Source organism: Hemiscyllium ocellatum, chromosome 3 (genome assembly GCF_020745735.1).
Source record: "Hemiscyllium ocellatum isolate sHemOce1 chromosome 3, sHemOce1.pat.X.cur, whole genome shotgun sequence".
NCBI lineage: Eukaryota > Metazoa > Chordata > Chondrichthyes > Orectolobiformes > Hemiscylliidae > Hemiscyllium > Hemiscyllium ocellatum.
In genome coordinates, this window is record NC_083403.1 from 34729088 (window position 1) to 34748766 (window position 19679).

Below are 19679 nucleotides of genomic sequence, written 5' to 3' on the forward strand. Positions count from 1 at the left end.
ATCAAACTAGCAAAAAAAAGACAGACAAGATACTTTTTTTTTCTTAAAAGTTTCAAGCAAAAATTAAAACCTGAACTATAGTTAAGATGAATTTTCAATACTAGAGGGATTGTTTGGCAAAAATAAAGACTTAACCATGCTATTAAGAAATATTTGTACTTTAATGGACTCTGGAGTGGCAGTGTGTCTTCAGAAGCAGCATGACGACAGTTGGCTGGCCTGTGAAGCCTAGAGTCAGCCACTTGTGGTGGCATGGGCTAGGAAGCCTGGAGTAAGATTGTAACAGCAAAGAAGGAAAAGTTGGACTCTCTTCAGGTTATCTTTGTTTTATTCTAAGTTAATGTGAATGGCGCCTATGAAACGTGACAGTATAAAGTTTTCACTGTATTTTATATTGAATATATGTGATAATAAATGATTCAATTCAATGAACAAATTTAGTTTTGGTGAGTTTATTCTGCATTAGTTAAGTAAAAGTGCTGCATACATTTCATTGGGTTTGAATGGTGTGTCAGATGGCAAGGACCAATTGTACAATTTTGAGGAGTAGGGAATTTCTGACATCAGGTGCCTGAATTTACCTATTTCAGAGCAAAAATGCATTTGCCAGAAGTTCGTACATAAATAATGATTAGACCAGCAGTGGAGAGTTTGCTGCATTGTCATAAGCTGACTTTCTTCCTTTGAATTATTTAGTGGAAACTGGAGAACTCTTGCTGCTTGTCTGAATTGACTGAGTGAGTGAGAGGGCTAAATGCAATGACATTTTGCATTACTTTTTATAAGATCGGGCTTGTACATGAAGAAAAGGGTGAGAAGAGTATGAGAGCAATGAAAACTCACCTTGTTATGCTTTGTGTGAATTATATTTTGTGTGTTGACGAATAACCTTAATAACACACAGACTTTGTGTTTGCAGATTCAATTTTCCAGAGCAGCTGTGAAGTTGTGTCAAAAGCAAGCTATGAAAAATTGAAACAAGGTGTTGCTGTACGTTTTCATGGTGAAGAAGGCATGGTATGTTACTGTAGATAATTTTAAATAAACTTGATAAATAATTGTTCTGAAGATATTAACGCATGACTGATTCAAATCATGCCGGTAGCAATATAAAAATATTTAAAACAATACTGCAATTATTTAGGAGTACTGTAAAATTCAAAGGTTATTCCCTGAAGGTATAAAGACCTTTGAGACACCCTTGAATGACAATTTTGTTTTGTAATACCAGACATACCAAGTTGTGTTTTTTTTTTCAGGTCCATTTTGCTAACTCTCTTCAACATTATCAGTGAACGAAACCATTTTTGTTGAGCAAATTGTTGTTTTGTGTTGTTATATTGCATTCCACTTGAATCCTGCAAGGAGATTTTCTTAGTCAACCATATCGAAAAGTCAAATGGAAGTATAAAATGAATGCTCAGTATGTGGTGGCTAAGAATGGGAGCTAAACAGTAGTGAAAATAAATTTGAAATCAGATGAAATTGTTTGAAATGTATCTGTACAATGCTTATTAGTTTCTTCTGACTGCTGTCACAGCAGTCCTATAAAAATATTGTTTTACTTTTGTTCCAATGAATCCACTTAAGATTTGTGGTAACATTTGCTATCCGTGTAGCTGTTTATTTCTAGTTCTCACAACATGGTATGAAGAAGTGCAGTATGGATTCCTGGTGCCTTAGATGTGTAGATTCCCTCGTGGTCAGTGAAATGGAGGAGAGAGTACACAAATGAAGATACAAAATAACTGGGAGACTCTTGTCATTCACACCAAGTGACCAGCTCTAAATGATATTGAGAGAGCTTTGCAATAAATTTGGTTGTAAAATACATTTGACACAAAGATGGGAGAGATAGATGAATGGGCAGCTAAACCTTAGTATCTGTATACCTTTAAATTGATTAGTATTGTATTCAGTCTTGTGTTCCTTTCTCTATATTCAGGGTCAAGGTGTGGTTCGTGAATGGTTTGACATCCTTTCCAGTGAGATAATTAATCCAGACTATGCGCTTTTCACTCAATCAGCTGATGGTAAGTGACCCCTGTGGGTTTGCCAGGAAATGGTTTTGTGTACAGAGTCAATCTTAAAATTCTTTTCCATCTTACTTTTAATTAAAGTTGTTGACTTATCTTGCAGTGCAAACTGAGTTTTGTCTGTTCTTACAGGAACTACCTTCCAGCCTAACAGTAATTCTTCTGTGAATCCAGACCACCTAAATTATTTTCGGTTTGCAGGGCAGATTCTAGGTTTGGCACTTTACCACCGACAGTTGGTTAACATCTACTTCACACGTTCATTCTACAAACATATCCTTGGTAAGAATTGTTTAAGTCACACATTTTTAGATTTTGATTTGTGCAATTTTTCTTTGGCTTCCTATAGTAACATTTGAAGTGGGAGAAAGCTGTACATTAACTGTGCTACAGATGGTTCATTTTTAAGACTTTGGTCTGGAAGGATGCTGGGAGGTGGAAGGAAAATGTGATATAAGGGAATACAGGAAAATTATGTCCTTTTGAAATCAGAATAGAGAAATAAAATATGTTTTGACTAAATATAAAATAGGATCAGGAGGTGAATCTATGGCTCCCAGCGCTTACTCCCTAGTCCCTATATCCCTTGTTCTACAACCCTTTGATGGACAAATCCAAAAATTCACAAACTCCTTAGTTTCTCCTCATTTAAATTCTAAATGATCAAATTCCTATCCTGCGACTGTGTCCAATTTAAGATTGTAATCTTTCTCTTCCTTTGTCCCTCATTGTTTCCCTACACTTCCCCACCCCCACTCTCCGTTCCCACTTTGTTTCCTTTTCTTTGCATTTGAAAAGGTAAAAGGATAAAGACTATGGAAATGAAACTAGGCGTGTTTACAAGAATAGCTAGCAAGGCAAGATGAAAACAAAGAAGCATCTATTTCTCTAAATCTAGTATTATTGGGGGAAAAAAACAGAAATCTTCAGTTAACTTAGTCCCAATAGTGGCTGCAGCTGTGCTATTCTAGCTTTTGTGTATAGTGATTTGGTTTTATTATATGTTTTAATATATTTATTGCTTTTTGTTATATATTTTAATATATTTGTTGTTTAGCCTTTAAAATACTTGCATTAAATCCTTGCAGCACCTGTGCTACACGTTTTTCTGATGTCCACACATGTTTTTCAGGTATCCCTGTAAACTATCAGGATGTGGCCTCCATTGATCCTGAGTATGCTAAAAATCTTCAGTGGATTCTGGACAATGATATTAGCGATCTTGGCCTAGAACTTACTTTTTCTGTCGAGACTGATGTATTTGGTGCAATGGAAGAGGTGCCTTTGAAACCTGGGGGAATAAGTATACTTGTCACCCAGGAAAATAAGGTAAGTTAATCTTTAATCTTTTCCCTGCTATATTATTTAAACAGCCCCTTTTCATATGAGAGGTTTGGCACTGAGGTCCAATGACACTTTGTTCAAAAGTGGAATTAGAATTCCAACTGAGCAAGCCTTTCCATTGGGCACCATACACTGTTTTAGAAATCTCGTTGTGCACTGCAGCTGACCTTAGTCAGTGCCTTCATATTCAGTTTCAATTAAAGGTGATGTTTTTAAAAAGGATGGCAATATTGTCTGCCTGATAGCGCATTAACAATTAGGTTTAACACTATCTGTCATACAGCACCAGAAGCATATATCAGTTTCACAGTTAGTAGATCTAAAAATGTGTTAAATACTATGCCATTTTCAACATGATTCTTAATATATCTGGATTTTAGCAAAAGTATGCATTACAATTAGTTATAATTAACATTAATCACTAACAGTAATGATTAACATTAGCCAAGTGCATTTTGGTACAGGAATTGAGACAACACCAAAGAATACTGAATGTCCTTTCTTAATCAAATACTTTGTCCTTCTGATACATTGCTGTCTATCTGTGCTTTAGATTGGATCTAATTTAGTTAAATATTATTAATATTCAAAAGACAATGTTTTCAAAAAAAGGCACTAACTATTTTGTGATCTTGACTAAATGGCCTTTAATTGGAAAATATAAATGCATCATAATACATTTTGTGTAAAATTCTAAAGACCAGCTTGTTTGTTTTAAAATTTATTTTGTGTAATTGACTTTTGTTCTGTTTAAGTAAATCTGGAAATTTGTGTGACGTCTCTAGGTGACTAAATACCATATGAACTAACGAAACAAAAAAAAAATCAATCAAGCTAAGATTTACTCTGAATTCTGACTTGTTGAGTAGTGCCATTAGTTGGGATCACAAAAGTAAAAACTGAGGAAAGAAGAATTATTGTCTGTACAAAACTGCAATCTCTTCGGCTGATTCCAAACGCAACATGTTGATATTGATATAATGTAGGGTCACTTCTGAAGCATTGATTTCAGAATTAGATATGTGACAACCTTTACTAGGTTTCTTTTGTGTATAAATGGAGCTTTACACTGCGTAAGGAACTAATATTAAATTCAGAAAAGCCATATATTCTACATGCTATATTTTAGGTAACTGATAGGTGCAGAACAGCTAATGAAGTGTCAGGATTTCTAAAAGTTTTCTTCTCTCCTAACCCCACCACCCTATGGCCATGAGCACAACTTGCCTTCCTTCTGCTTCATCCAAATGAAGAATAAACTTGTTGAATGGCATGTTGGAGGCATGAAATGCAATCTGTCTCTACTCTTCCATATGTTGTACAGATCTGCCATTTATTGGTTTACTTGTTTCCAAATCTTTGTTAGAAGACTTCATTGTTATCATAGCATGCTCATTGTATAAGGTACCTTCTGAACGAGGAGAAATTTTTGAGAATCTGCAGGTTGTGAGAGCTCAGGATATTTGTGGAAAGTTGATCGACTTGGAAAGGACTTATCAAATTGTTTTCACAGACCACAACTAGACATTCTGAAATGCAGTGACTTGCCACAAGTTACATATGTGACCTATTAGTTTTATGATTAATCAAATGTAAGCTGTTCTGTAGTTTACGAACCTCCCCCTTCTTGAGGGACTTGAATGTCTAAACCAAGAATGGCATAGTGGCACCAAAATGATCGAGCAGACTGAGGCCTAAAGTAGAGTTGCTAAGCTGTGCCTGTGACATGACGCAGTATCCAGTGGGGAAAAGCCTACTTGCCAATTGTCCTCACTGCAAATCTATCCAATTGTCCATGACGATATCAATAGCAGTGACCACCAGACAGTCCTTGAGATTACTCCCTTATTCGCATTGAGAACACCCACCAATATGTTCACAATGACCGGATCCCTGAATTGTTATGGCCCAGAAGGACCCCGTTTGGCCATTTGCTGCTTTTGCACATCACCTTAACTCTTTGCCCTCTTGTTCATATTCCTTTTATGAGTGGGAACAGCTTCCCCTATCTACTCTTGCCAAACCTTTCATGATTTTATAATTAAAATCTTTTTCTTTTCAAGATTAGTCCTAATATATTCAATCTATCCTCATAAGTGAAGTTTGTAATTCCTGGAACCATTTTTGTAAATTGCTTTTGCACTTTCGCCAGCTCAGTTTGAACTGGAAGCTGAATACCCCAACAGTGATGTATGAGGAATTGGCAGGGTGGGGGTTTGGGAAAGAAATCTGCTGTCCTCACCTGCTCTAGCCTAAATGTGACTCCAGACCATAGCAATGTGGTTGGTTGTTAACTATTCTCCAGCCTACTAGGGATGGACAATAAATGCTGATCTAGCCAGCAATGCCCACATGCTGTGAAGGAACTTTTTTTAAAAAAAGACCAAAGCTTAGTGAAAAGTGTGTTTCAAGGAGCATCTTTAGTAAAACGACAGGACAAAGGGATCCATGCAGAGAAGTTCAGGGCTTTGGCAACCAAAAGCATTGCTGCTGTTGGTGGAGCAGTTAAAAATCCAGAAATCTCAAGTTGTTCAATTGCTGGAGCGCAACGAAATCAATTGTGCTTTAATCATTAAAGTGAGGACTACATGTATACACAGGTATTTTGCCAAACTGTTAAGAATTCCTATTGTCATTTATATCTCAGAATTAGATGTGCTTTTAGGAAGATTTCATGTGTTTGCTGTTTCTAGTAAAACTTTAAATTTGTTCCTTTTTAAATGCTTCTACAGTTAGAAGTGCTATTGAGCAAAGGGAATTTTCACGGATGTATTGATGATCCTCGATTGAATGATAGCCTTCTTCTCCCTCTCACCAGATCCTGTCCTTTGTCCAACATCCCTGCACATATCTTGGTCCATAATTTAATAATTCCTGTACTTCACCGGTTCTGGGCTATTTTATTGGCTGCCCTTTTAATTCACTGCTACCATTGAGTCTTTCTGCTCTGGTGTAGGATTTATCCAGAAATAAAATGGCAGGTAACCTAAGAAATAGGAACAGGAGTAGACTATTTGGCCCTTCTAGCCTGTTCTGATATTTGTCATATCCACCTTCCTGCCCTTGATTTCCCTACTTTTCAAGAATCTATCCATCTCAGCCTTAAATATACGAAGGACTTTACCCCACAGCTCTCTGTGGCAAGGAATTCCAAAGATACTTGACCCTCAAAAAGAATTCCTCCTCACGTTAGTCTTAAATTGGGCACCCCTTTATTCTGAGATCATGCCCTCTGGTCCTCTGGCCTCCCATGAGGGGAAACTTACTGTCAGCATTTACCCTGTCAAGCCCTGAAGAATCCTTTCAATTAGATCAGCTCTTATTCTTCTAAACTTTAATGGGTAGAGTCCCATCTTATTTAGCCTTTGTTCATAAGGCATTCCCTCCATACAGGTGTTATCCTAGTGAACTTTTTCTGAACGGCTTCAAATGAAGCAATATCCTCCTTAAATAAAGGGACCAAAACTGCTCACAGCATTCCAGATGTGGTCTCACCAGCACCTTGTGTGCAATTGCAGTAAGACTTCCCTACTCTTATATTCCAACTCCTTGAAATAAGAGCCACAATTCCATTAGTCTTTATAATTGTCTGCTGTCTGTGTGCTAGCTTTGTGTTTGTGCATAAGTACCCCAAGTCCCTTTGTATACAACTTTCTGCAGTTTTTCTCTATTTAATAATACACCTTTTTTTAAATCCTTTCCAAAATGAAAAACTATGCATTTTTCCATGTTGTACTCCATTTCCTAACATTTTGTCCATTTATTTAATCTATCAATATCGCTCTGTAAACTATATGTAACTTTTTTTTTACAAACTGCCGTTCTACCTATTTCAGCATTGTCCGCAAAATCAGCTGGAGTGCATTTATTTGCTTCCTCCTGCTAATTGTAATAGAATGAAGCGGCAGCTAACTAATGTGTGAATGCTAAGTTTCCAAAGCTTTGAGGCTCTGATGCTAATGTTTCAATAGACATTATTATGTGAAATTGAGTAATTCAGAATTTCATTAGGTGCCATTTTAAAAGTGCTTTTGAAATAAAGTTTTTGGTGAATTGTTTCCCTCCCTTTCCAGAAGTTTTTAAAATAAATTGCAAGAACTTCATATTATGTGTTAAGTAAATTAGTAGCAATGTTTGCATCTATTATTTCATTCAGTTAAATGTTTTGGTAAAATTGTGAATGTTTGAAGATTAAATGGCAAACTTTCTTTTCAGGATGAATATGTGCAACTTGTCACTGAATTACGTATGACTCGTGCTATTCAACCCCAGATAAATGCATTTCTGCAAGGTTTCCATCTGTTTATTCCACCCTCTCTCATTCAGCTTTTTGACGAATATGAGCTGGTAAGAACTCTAGTATATACAGCACACTGAATGTTGGTGCTGATTTAAAATGTGCAATGAGTGTAGGATAGAACATGATAGAAATGAGGAATGATCATCGTTCTGAGGTGGTTGCTCAATATAACATGCAGAATTTCCATATTTTTGTTAGAATTGAAAATGTATTTCATAATTAGGTTAGAAAGCATGATGTTACTGAATTTGCACAGATTTTTAACTGATCTGTATTTTGGTCAAGTTAATTGTTTAGGGTGATCAATGTTAAGTTGTTTCAGCCCATGTGGAAAGCCAACACATAGTGTCCCTGTAATTGCTCTCTGAAGAAACCAAACAAATAAACACAATGATATTGGAGAGTAAAGTAGCACAACAGTTAAAATACTGGGCTAACAATCAGAGACCTGGGCTAATGAACCTAATGTGAGTTGAAATTCACTGTGGGCAGTTGAAAAATTCAATTTCAGTTAATTGAACAAATTTGAAGCAAAAGGTTGGTATCAGTACAGGTGACCACGCAACTAATGGTTGTGTTTAAAAACTGTAGATTTTATAATAGGCTGTACTTGTTTATGCTGCACCATGAGGGGCAGGATTTCCTTCATATTTGCAGTATCAGTACCCGTTGGCTGCAATAAAATCAACAAGTTGGTTTACATAACAAAGTAAGAAATAGGACCAGTCAGCTTTCTAAACATGTTCCACAATTTAATGAAATAATTGCTGCTCTTCAACTTGAACATTATCCCTGTTTTCCTTGATATATCCACGACACAACCACATGCAAAAATCTATCAGTCTCAATCTTGAACATACTCAAAAACTGAGCTTCCACAGTGCTCTGGGAAAGAATATTCCAAAGTTTCACCACCCCAAAGGAAAGGAATACCTCCTTCTCACAGTTCTAAATGGCCTACTCCTTATCTTGAGATTGTCTTTCCTTATTCTGAATTACCTCAGATCTTTTGATCTACATCACCCCCATGAGTCTTCCTACATCTTCCTTGATTTGGAGGTGCCGGTGCTGGACTGGGGTGGACAAAGTTTAAAAATCTCACAACACCAGCTAATAGTCCAACAGGTTTAATTGGAAGCACTACCTTTCATGGCGCTGCCTCTTCGTCAGGTGGTTGTGGAACATGGCCAAATGACAGAGTTTATAGCAAAAGGGTTAGTGTTATGGAGTTGTAATGATACATTAAACAACTTTAGTTAAAAATCACACAACACCAGGTTATAGTTCTTAAACAAATTTAAATGGTCTTTCATCTTTTAGAATGGGAAATAGTGATTTAGACTCTTTAATATGTAAATCCCAGAATTACATTCTCAAGATGGTGTCAGTTCATCTAATAATAGGTGTCATCTCCGTTCAGACAATGCATGAAATGTGTAAAGGTAAAATCTGTACCGATGTTGAGTCAATTCTAATTCTAAAGTGAGGCTTATAGAATCTTACATAGATTTATGCAGTTTTTGAACAAAATAGAATGTAATTCTGCACATGCAGGAGAGACGTGTGTGTGTGTGTGTGTGTGTGTGTGTGTGTGTGTGTGTGTGTGTGTGTGTGTGTGTGTGTGTGTGTGTGTGTGTGTGTGTGTTGCAGTGGAATCACCTGTAGTGTGACATGAACCCGAGGTCCCGGTTGAAGCCTTGATTATGGATATTCAACTTGGCTATCAGTCTCTCCTTGGCCACTTTGTGTTGTTACTTGTCCCAAAATTTGCCTTGGAGCATGCTCACCTGGAGATCCGAGGCCAAATGTCCAGACTGCTGAAATGTTCCCCAACAGGGAGGGAGCAGTCCTGTCCAGTTGTCCAGTGATCGTTGGGCGATGTCTGTTCAGTCTTGCCAATGTACCAAGCCTCAGGGCATTCCTGCCTGCAGACAATGTTGGCCAAAAAACATTGAGTACTGCCGTGTATATGGTGGAAGGTGTCTCCACGTGTCATGGTGGTATCAGTGTTGACACTCTGACACGTCTTGCAGTGGCTGCTATGACGGGGTTATATGGTGTTGTGGCCAATGTTGTCCTGAAGGCTGGGCTGTTATCTGTGTGCAATGATCTATTTTGAGGTTTGGTGGTTGTTTTGAAGGCAAGAAGTGGAGGCGTAGGGAAGATTTTGGCAAGGTGCTCCTCTACATCGATAGTGTGTTACAGGCTGCAAAGAACATGGTGTAGTTTTTCAGCTCCTGGGAAGTACCGGACAATGAAGGGTACCTATTAGTTACAGCCCATGTCTCCTGAGGAGATCGTTGCGGTTTCTCGCTGTGGCACGTCGAAACTGGCGGTTGACAAGTTGAGTATCGTATCCTGCTCTTATGAGGGCATTCTTGAGCACCTTCAGTGTCCATACACATTCCTCCTCTTGTTTTAATATGTTTTGGTTGGAAGCTGGAGAATCACGCAGCATTGTGTGGTTATTCGTGGGTTTGCGGTAGAGTGTGGTGCTGAGGTGCCCATTCTTGATGGAGATGCATGTGTCCAAGAATGAGATATATGCTAAAAAATATGTGCCCGCGCACATGCTCATGCATGCACTTACTCGCACGCTCACACAGACTGTGTATCATACACAAGGGCGCTCTCATCTGCACACACACACGGACTCACCCTCTCACAAGCTTATACCCATCACACATTCACATACTTGATCAAACTTACTTACACACATACATGCACATTTCCATATGCACTCCCACCCACTCTGTCTCCCCTGTCTCTGCATACACATAAGGTTATGGGGTGAATTTGTGTGTGCAGAATTACATTTTATTTTGCTCAAAAACTGCATTAATCCATATAAGATTCTGTAAGCCCTATGTTAGAAATAGAATTGACTCAATATTGGTACAGACTTTACTTTTAAAGAACTATAACCTGGTGCGTGATTTTTAACTGAAGTTGTTTAATATATCGTTACAACTCTGTGACACTGTAACCCTTTTGTTGTAAATTCTGTCTCGTATGGTCATGTCCCACAACCACCCGCGAAGAGGCAGTGCCTCGAAAGCAAGTGCTTACAAATAAACCTGTTGGACTATTACCTGGTGTTGTGGTTTTTAACTACATATACCTTGTTAATCCCTAGAAGAATTTTGTATATTTAAATAAGATCAGCTCTTGGGGAATAAAGGTAAAGTCTATTTCATCCTTCCTTATAGCGTAATACTTCCTTGTTGCATTCCCTCTCTGGTAAGTGTTTCTGTTGTTGAGTAAAGACATACCAAAACTGGCCACAGTGCTCCATTTGTGGTCTCAACAAGGTTTTCTGTAATTGCAATGAGACATTTTTGCTGCTTTTGTCAAACCCTCTTGTGAGAAAGGCAAATGTCCCATTGTCACCTTAATTGCTCACTGTACCTGCATGTCAACTTGCAATAACTTATGACCCCTCAAGGGATCCAGTTCTTTGAAATTCAACACTTCCCACTCTCTCTCCACTTACGTCCATATGTTGTATTTCATTTTTCCTATTGAAGTGGATAATCCCACATTTCTCCATACTGTAATCCATCTGCCAATGTTTGCCTATTAACTTAGTTTTTAAGCCTCCTTGGATCCTCTCAACTCCCTCTGCCACTTAGTTCATCATCTCCCCAAAGCACTCATCCCTGTGGTACACCACTAGTTAAGCTGGCCAACCTGAAAATTACCCAATTATTCCTGCTGTACCTTTTGTTCATTAATCAGATCGCAATCCATGCTAATAATACTCCTATACATTCTGCCAGTTACATCCTCGAATAAGATTGTCAGGCAAGACTTCCCATTCATAAATCCATGTTAATTTTGCCCAATCCTACCATTATTTTCTAAATTTGTCAATTATCACGTTTTATAAATGTCTTTTTCCCTATGACTGTTAATGTAATAGTTATGGTCTGCAGTTCCCTATTTTCTCAGTCCGTCCTCACTTCATAGTGTTGTATTTTCCACCTTCCAAACTGCAAGAACCATTCCAAAGTTCAGAAAATGCATCCCGCATCCTCTATTTCTACAACTAATTCTTTCTTGAGCTACAAAGCGAAATGTAACATTCATACCACACAAATACCAGATGATGCCCCTCCTTAATGAGAACCAGTCTAACCATGATTTCTTGACATTCAATGATGTTGCCATAAATATGGTGGCTAGAAAGTCAGGTCAGAGGCCAGGAATACAGCAGCAAGCAACTCACCACCTGATGCCTCACATGCCCGGGTGAGTGCAGTTCCCAGCAACACTTACGAGACTTGACACCAGGTTGATTGGCACCACGTCTATAATCATCCACTCCCTCCTCCACTGAAATTCAGTAGCAGTAAGATCTCCAAGATGCATTGTAGAAATTCCACAGAATCCTCAAAGCATATTCCAAAGCCATGACCTCTACCATCTGGAAGGACAAGGGCAGTAGATACATGGGAACACCGCCTGTACATACCTCGCCAAGCTACTCGCTATCCTGACTTAGATGTCACTATTCCTCTCTTGTCACTGGATCAAAATCATTAACAACATTGTGGGGTGCAGCACTTGGAGTACAGTTCGAGAAGGCAGCTCACCATCACCTTCTCAATGGCATCTAGGGATTGGCAACAAATGCTGACAAACCAATGATTCCCATGTCCCACGAGTGAATAAAAAGGACATTGTCTGAAATGCAGAGTATCAGGTCGAAGGGATTTATGTACTTTAAATCCCATTAAATTTCTCCATGAGTTTTAAAAATTAATTACTAATGCAGTTCCTCATTCACACTAGCCCATCGATTCTTCATTATTTCTCCGATTTATTTTAATACTTTCCTCTAGTTTTTATGCCACTCCCTTATTCCCCATTATCAATTTTCTCATAACAACAGACCAAATTTTTTTTTGCTAATTGTGGTATATTTGAAGCAGGCTAAGTTCAAGTTCCATGTTTTCTGATCTCTGCAGCCCAATAGCAAGCTCATTGATCTATTTTACTTGGATCTTTTAATGAAATTGTTAGCTGCTTCCTATGTAAAATGTGCTTTTGAGGATTCATTAAGCAATACAGAGACATGGTCAAGAAATTTCAATAGATGAGAGTCTCAAATTCCGTTGAACTCTGACCTTGGTTGAATTATTTACAATTTATTTCCCTTTAAAACAATGAAAGGATTTTAATAAAATGTTTTCAAACGTTGAATACTTGATGTAGGATTGGAAACCATAATATGATGGGGAGAAAACAACAATCTGAGCATTTAAATAGCCCATTTATTTTATTTTCCTGATTTGGGTTTGTTGTGGATTGGGGTATGTTGATTTGTGTTCTGTTCTTTTGGAGAATGGATGCGAGTTTGAGTCCTCTGTAGATACAGCTTGTTCCCCTTTCAAACCCCTTGGGTCATTTTCTAGAATGGAATGTTGAAGCTTGAAGTTTGTTTATTTTCTGTTCCTAGTTAAATGGTCTAAACACCAAAGTCATGTCTGAGAATTAAGCAAAAAAATTCATCCTTCCACTGACTAGCAAGGAGTAAGGAACAGTTTTTGTATTCTGGCACATATGTGACTTCATATACAAAGCAATATGATTTGATTCTTAATTATCCTCTGAACACAGTAGTTCCTGTATGCAATAAATTGGGGGGAAATAAAACATCAGTTTGCATCTCTTTAGCACTAGATTAGCAAATACAGGCACAATGAAAACAGTAGATGCGAATAATCTCGTTAGCCTCTAATTGAAATAAACTTTATTTTGCAACTAAGTAAGTGTAGTTGGGCCTTTTGAATAGTGGTTAATTTTGCAATTTGTAGCTTGATTATTGAACTTTTGTGGTCTGCACATTCAGCCTGTTAGAAACATTCCTTCCACTTTGAAGTCGAAAACACCAGTTTTCCTAAGTGTGCCAATCTATGGACGATTGAAGCCCAATTAACTAAAATTAAAAGCTTTTCAGGACAATTGCAATTGATCAAAACCAACTACACTGTATGCAGGTTTCTGAAGATCAGTGATACTGCAGACTCGAGAAAGAATGTCAAACAAATTGGCTTCGATTTAAATTAGAATAGGCTATGAGAGCGGCAAAAGAAACCAGAAAAGATAAGAGCAATAGCTTTGGGGAGTTGATTGAACCAGGTGTGAAGAAAGGATAGATGAGTAAAAATAAATCTACAATAGAACCAGAATAATAATTTCAACAAGAAATAAAATTGGCATGCTTTTAAAAGTATTTCTTATCCATCTCTGTTGTTCTCTTATCTATAGGAGTTGCTCCTCTCTGGGATGCCAGAAATTGATGTGGCTGACTGGAAACGGAATACAGAATACACCAGTGGCTATGAAAAAGATGACCCGGTGATACAGGTATCATTAGTATCAGCTAGAAAAATGGAAAACCTAAAATAGAATCTATTTGATATGTATTCCTTAATTATTAGACATCTTACCTTGATATTTAGGCATATCCATGCCAGAACCAAGTCCTAATGGAAATCACAGGAAAAATAAATTGTACAAAGAATGCACACAACACAACAAAAGTCCTGTTAAGAATAAACAATAGTAAACAAATAATCAATAAAGTGCAACAGATTACACTGGAACCTTGATTATCCGGCATTCGATTATCTGACAACATGCTCCCCGCCCGTGCTGTTCAGATAATTGCGGTTCCTCTAGTTCACTGATCAAAAGATAATCTAAATTTTAAATTCTGGAAACCTTGCAAATCTTTGGTGACAAATCGTATTTGTACTTTGCCACACTGATTTGTGACTTCAACTGAAGTTTTTTGTACCACACTTGAGAAATGACTAATAGTTTTAGAAGAATCAAAGACAAGATTGGACATAGAAATGCATCAACAAGCAACTTAACCATACAATGATATTTCTGATCTATTGTAGATTATAGTGAAATAATTTAGTATTTACAATTGTGCATAAATCACTAGTGGTATAGAGTAATTTGACTGTATTATACGATTGCAGCCTTGATTGAATTCTATTCAAGAATAGTCTGAATAATCGATGTTCTAAGTTATAATACAGTTTAGAAAAGAATCGAAGTTAAAAATTTAGCACTTCTGATCACCAAATATCTGAATGCACTTTGCAAGGTAATGAAGTACATTTGAAGTATAGTCACTGTTTAGTAAAGTAGCATTCTTAATCCGTAGTCAAGATACCAATGGTAGGTTTCATAGTTGGATGGTCTGTCAAATGTCGGAGTCAGAAGTGTGGCACTAGAAAAGCACAGCAGGTCAGGTAGCATCTGAGGAGCAGGAGAATTGGAGTTTCAAGCATAAGCTCTTCATCAGGACATACCGGATTAAGAGCTCATGCCCAAAACGTCGACTCTCCTCCTCGGATGTTGCCTGACCTGCTGTGTACTCTCAGCGCCACACTTTTTTGACTCTGATCTCCAGCATCTGCAGTCCTCACTTTCTCCCGATTTGTCAAATGGCCGTGCTCAACTTTGTACTCTGTAGACAGGCTGTTTTCATTTATACATCATACTCATGTGGTGCACTACTATCGTGTCAACACTAAATGCTGGAAGTACTCTGTAGCTGCTGTCCAGGATCTGTTAAGACAAACAGGTTAACGTTTCAGGCCTGCAGTCTTTTATGAAATCTGGAAAAAGTTACAGTTCTAACAGTTGAAAAGGAAATGCAAAAGTAATGCTCTGGATGGAAGGTAGGTGTGATTTTAGCAAAAAGCAGAATGCGATCTGTTCACAACATTTTAGTTTGTATTTTCCACATCCATGGTATTTTGCCTTTGGTATTATAGTGATGTAGTAGTTATAATACTGGACTGGTTCTCCAGAGAACACCAGTTTGAATGTCTCAGTGGTGGTTTGAAAATTTGAATCTGGAAGTATGTTATAGTATTGATAAAAATGAGCATGTGAATGATCAGATATGTCACAAATTCTGCATGCAAGTTACATTTGAAATCATTGTTAATCTTGTCTTTATTTTTAAAGTGGTTCTGGGAGGTTGTGGAAGCACTTACCCAAGAAGAATGTGTTTTACTATTGCAATTTGTTACAGGCAGGTAAGATGTTCTCTGTTTTAAAAAAAAAAATTTGATCTGAAGCTATAATGTATTTGAAGATCTGCAGGTATGATTTAATTTGTATTATTGGTGCAAAGTACCATATTGGAGTTATTCCAGATGAATCAGTAAAACTGCTGCAATGTAGACTTTAATGTGATGTTTTATTTTCAAATTAATTTCTGATGCAGTTGGTGAAATTGTTTCATGAACCATGGAGCAGACATCATTGTTTCAGGATAAAATGGATAGATTTGGAACAGAGCAAGATGTAGGTGGAAGGAACAGGGCAGTGGGATTAATTTTGGACTGCTCTAATAAAGAACTGACAGACCCGATGGGATGAATGGTTTCCTTACCTGCTGTAAACTTCTCCGTTTCCTCTGGTAGCTCTATTTATATAGTTCTTATTGTGAGGGTATTTCTCCAGTTGTGTACAAGAATGAGAGGGGAAAGATTTAAAAGAGACCTAAGGGGCAACTTTTTCACACACAGAGTGGTGCATGTATGGAATGAGCTGCCAGAGGAAGTGGTAAAGGCTGGTACAATTACAACATTTAAAAGGCATCTGGATGGGTAGATGAATAGAAAGGGTTTAGAGGGATATGGCAAGTGCTGGCAAGTGGGACTAGATTAATTTAGGATATCTGGTTAGTATGAACAAGTTGGACAGAAGGGTCTGTTTCCATGCTGTACGTTTCTATGACTCTGTCTGGAGATTTGTGCAATATGAGTGTGCTGGATGTTCACTTCTACCACAAAAGTTGGAATAAATTTAATGTTTTCATATATTAGTATGGCACTTGTGAACGTAGTAAAACAACTCAAAGTATTTCATAGGAGCATTATTAATCAAAATTTGCTGCAGAGTCACATTGAGATTGTAAGATGGAAGACCAGAAGTTGGCACAAAGTGAATGGTTTCAATGAGTACTATAAGGGAAGAAGTAATGGAGAGATTTAGGGAAAGAATTCCAAGTGTTTTAGGCATATGAATTTAAATGCACAGCAGAGTATTCAAAAGTCGGGGATAATCAATCCTTTTGTAAGGTTTTTCCACCTAATAAGAGGATGAAATCTTGTTGAAGCAAATTTATTATGAGTAACAGCATTAAAAGCTCATTTAATTATGAAGCTTTCACTAGAAAAGATGATGTTTGACTGATAAAGGGTTATTTTATCATTTCAGATCTCTGTAGCCCTTCACAAAGTCCCTTTTTGGTCGTCTTAAAATTCTTTTGGAGTGAAAAGCTGTTGTCCTACCTGTTACTATTGACTTTGTGCCTAAATTTGGAAATTAAAAGAATAGGGCTCATCACTGTTCGTTGGTAATAAGAATAATGATAGCTGATACTCTAAATTTAAGTGACATTTTTATATTAATCTGAAGTATAACAGATATAACATTGCTGTTATGACAACGTTAGCGCATTTATTTACTGAAAATATTGATGAATTTCTATGTTTGTATTTTCAAAGCTCGAGAGTCCCTCATGGTGGTTTCGCATATCTCATGGGGGGCAGTGGGTTGCAGAAATTCACGATAGCTGCTGTACCGTACACTTCAAACCTCTTACCAACATCCAGTACTTGGTATGTAAGTTCACATGCAAGACAAAATATAGTATGCCTTTATGTAAACTGAGACGAGGCAAAGCAAAGATTTTCTTCAAATTCATCTGTTATGGAATGCCATCTTGTACCTTGTACAGTTTGCTGTAGGTGGAGCTGATAATTTCATGAGATTTCAGCCTTTAGATTACTGTGAAGGAAGACAAATGCAGACATCAGAATTAATACAAATAAAGTAGATCCATATCACAAAGTACTGAATGTTGTACTGGAAGTGTTCAAAATTCTGAAATCATGTAGAACGTCTCCAGTAAAATCTGCTTAACAGTTCAGCTAAGTTCCATCAGGAAATGAAACATTCAACCGTATTTGTATTTTGTTTTCAGTTTTAGTATCCTTTTAACATGTACATACTTTGAGTAATCGAAGAGTATTTATTGGTCATGTGGATTGTCACATGGCTAAAATAGCTAATAGCTATTTCAATGCAGTAATTATTCATATTTATGATATTTGTAGAATATAGGTTATTAAATATCTTCAGATCAGGGTAACACATAAGGCATAAAATACAAGTCTTGAGATTTTTTTTTAGTTCTGGATAGAATGTTTTAGAGTTTTCATCATGCTACAAGTTTAAATTGGAGTCCTGATCTTTCTTTGAGCTATTTCAGGGAACTGTAGACCCCTTTACAACTTTTTTGCATGATTACCACTTATGTGAGATAATCAAAAAGCACTTTTGGAACAATAAATAGAAAAGAACCATTTGGAGAGATGGAACCCAATTTCTTATGTGTATTAATGTTTTATTCTTTTTAAATCAGCTTGTGATCTTTGGGCATGTGGAACATATGCAAATTGTAATCAAAACAATGCAGCAATATATTATCAAATATTGGCTCTTTGTAGCAAGTGTTTTAGGGATAATTTTCTATGTTTGCATTCCTCTAAGGGAACATCTTTCATCATTTGAGCATTCCAGAAATTTTGAGTGCAGTATGCAATTTTTCAATAAAATAATGACCAGAAGATTGGTTCATTTTATGACTTGATTTCCTTCATTGTTATGGTATAGCTTGACTAACACTAACAAAGAGCACATAGAATATCAGGTTATTTCATGCATTCATCATATTATTTACATGCTTACTTTGTAAATATTGTTTTATTAGATTAATTGTTCGAAAATAATGTATTGTGACTTGCAATAATGATGCTTGCTTCAAAAAAATATCTTTCAGCATCAATATGTTAAAATTGCCAGAATATCCCAGCAAAGAGAACTTGAAGGATCGAATTCTTGTTGCATTGCACTGTGGGAGCTATGGTTACACAATGGCATAAAGAAGTTGGAAAATTGAAAATGGCTTCTGAAGAGGCCTTCATCGCTTAACTATTTTAAATAATGCTTCTGATTTTTAAGTACTCTGTCTAGATTCATATGCAAATTTCTGTCAAGTAGCAAATCTGTATATGCATGGCATACACTGAATATTCATGTCAAGCATTATGCCTGTGTGTGTACTTTAGTGATTTACATTTTTAAAAAATGTTATGTTTTGGTACAACTAATCACGTATTTGTGATGAACTATAGGAATTTTTCTGCACATTGCCAAACATTTGGCATTTATGAAATTTAAAATGCCATGCCTGCTGGTGCACTCTATACTCTTTAATCGTTGGTTGGGGTATACAAATTCTATTTGCCAAGCTTCATATGTTAATGGTAGGGAAGGAAAATGAGAAAGTTCACCAAAGTCAGGACCTCATTCTATTTTTTGTAAGATAGGGAACAGACATTTTATATTTTTTGTGAAGATACAAAGTTTAGTTTATTACTCAGACTTCATAATTTAACATCATTGAAATAGAGGGCATTGTCAGTCAAAATTACAGAATGTACAGTGTGGTCTACCCTAACAGCCAAATTATTTTGCACAATTTCCACAATGCAATATCAGCTATTTAGAGATTAAAATTTCATATTAAGTATTTGTACATTGTGAAAATTATGCACTGTATATATCGCTTGAAGTCCTGTATATTTGTATTCCTAGAATATGATGCAGCTGCTTATGTATCTTCCTGTTGTGCATGTCTTTTTTAAACTATTAAACTTATTACAAAATTATTTTTTTTTAACTTAATTCCTGTAGGATAATATTACTGTGATAGTCTGTAGTATATTAGTATCAAGTCATAAGCCTCTTGTTGAGTTGCTCCTACACTGGGGCTCCCTCTCAATTGCTTCTCCATCTTTTGTAATTAAAAACACTAGACATATTAGATTTTGCAAAGGGTCGGATTTCCAAATGTTTTTTCTGTTAGATTAATAACTTCAGTCATTATAATT

At 36.8% G+C, this 19679-nt stretch overlaps 1 protein-coding gene across 1 annotated transcript in view; it reads left to right on the plus strand.

Annotated features, from left to right (window-relative positions):
• hace1 (HECT domain and ankyrin repeat containing E3 ubiquitin protein ligase 1) overlaps nt 1-19419 on the plus strand; it is a 95223-nt gene extending 75804 nt beyond the window's left edge. Inside the window, exons 16-24 of the mRNA XM_060856606.1 lie at nt 920-1017; nt 1946-2033; nt 2169-2318; nt 3169-3365; nt 7596-7727; nt 13954-14052; nt 15679-15749; nt 17229-17342; nt 18566-19419. Of these exons, the coding sequence (XP_060712589.1) occupies nt 920-1017; nt 1946-2033; nt 2169-2318; nt 3169-3365; nt 7596-7727; nt 13954-14052; nt 15679-15749; nt 17229-17342; nt 18566-18668 (1052 nt within the window). The 3' untranslated portion in view covers nt 18669-19419. The remainder of the gene's footprint in view (nt 1-919; nt 1018-1945; nt 2034-2168; nt 2319-3168; nt 3366-7595; nt 7728-13953; nt 14053-15678; nt 15750-17228; nt 17343-18565) is intronic.
• Nucleotides 19420-19679: the final 260 nt, after the last annotated feature.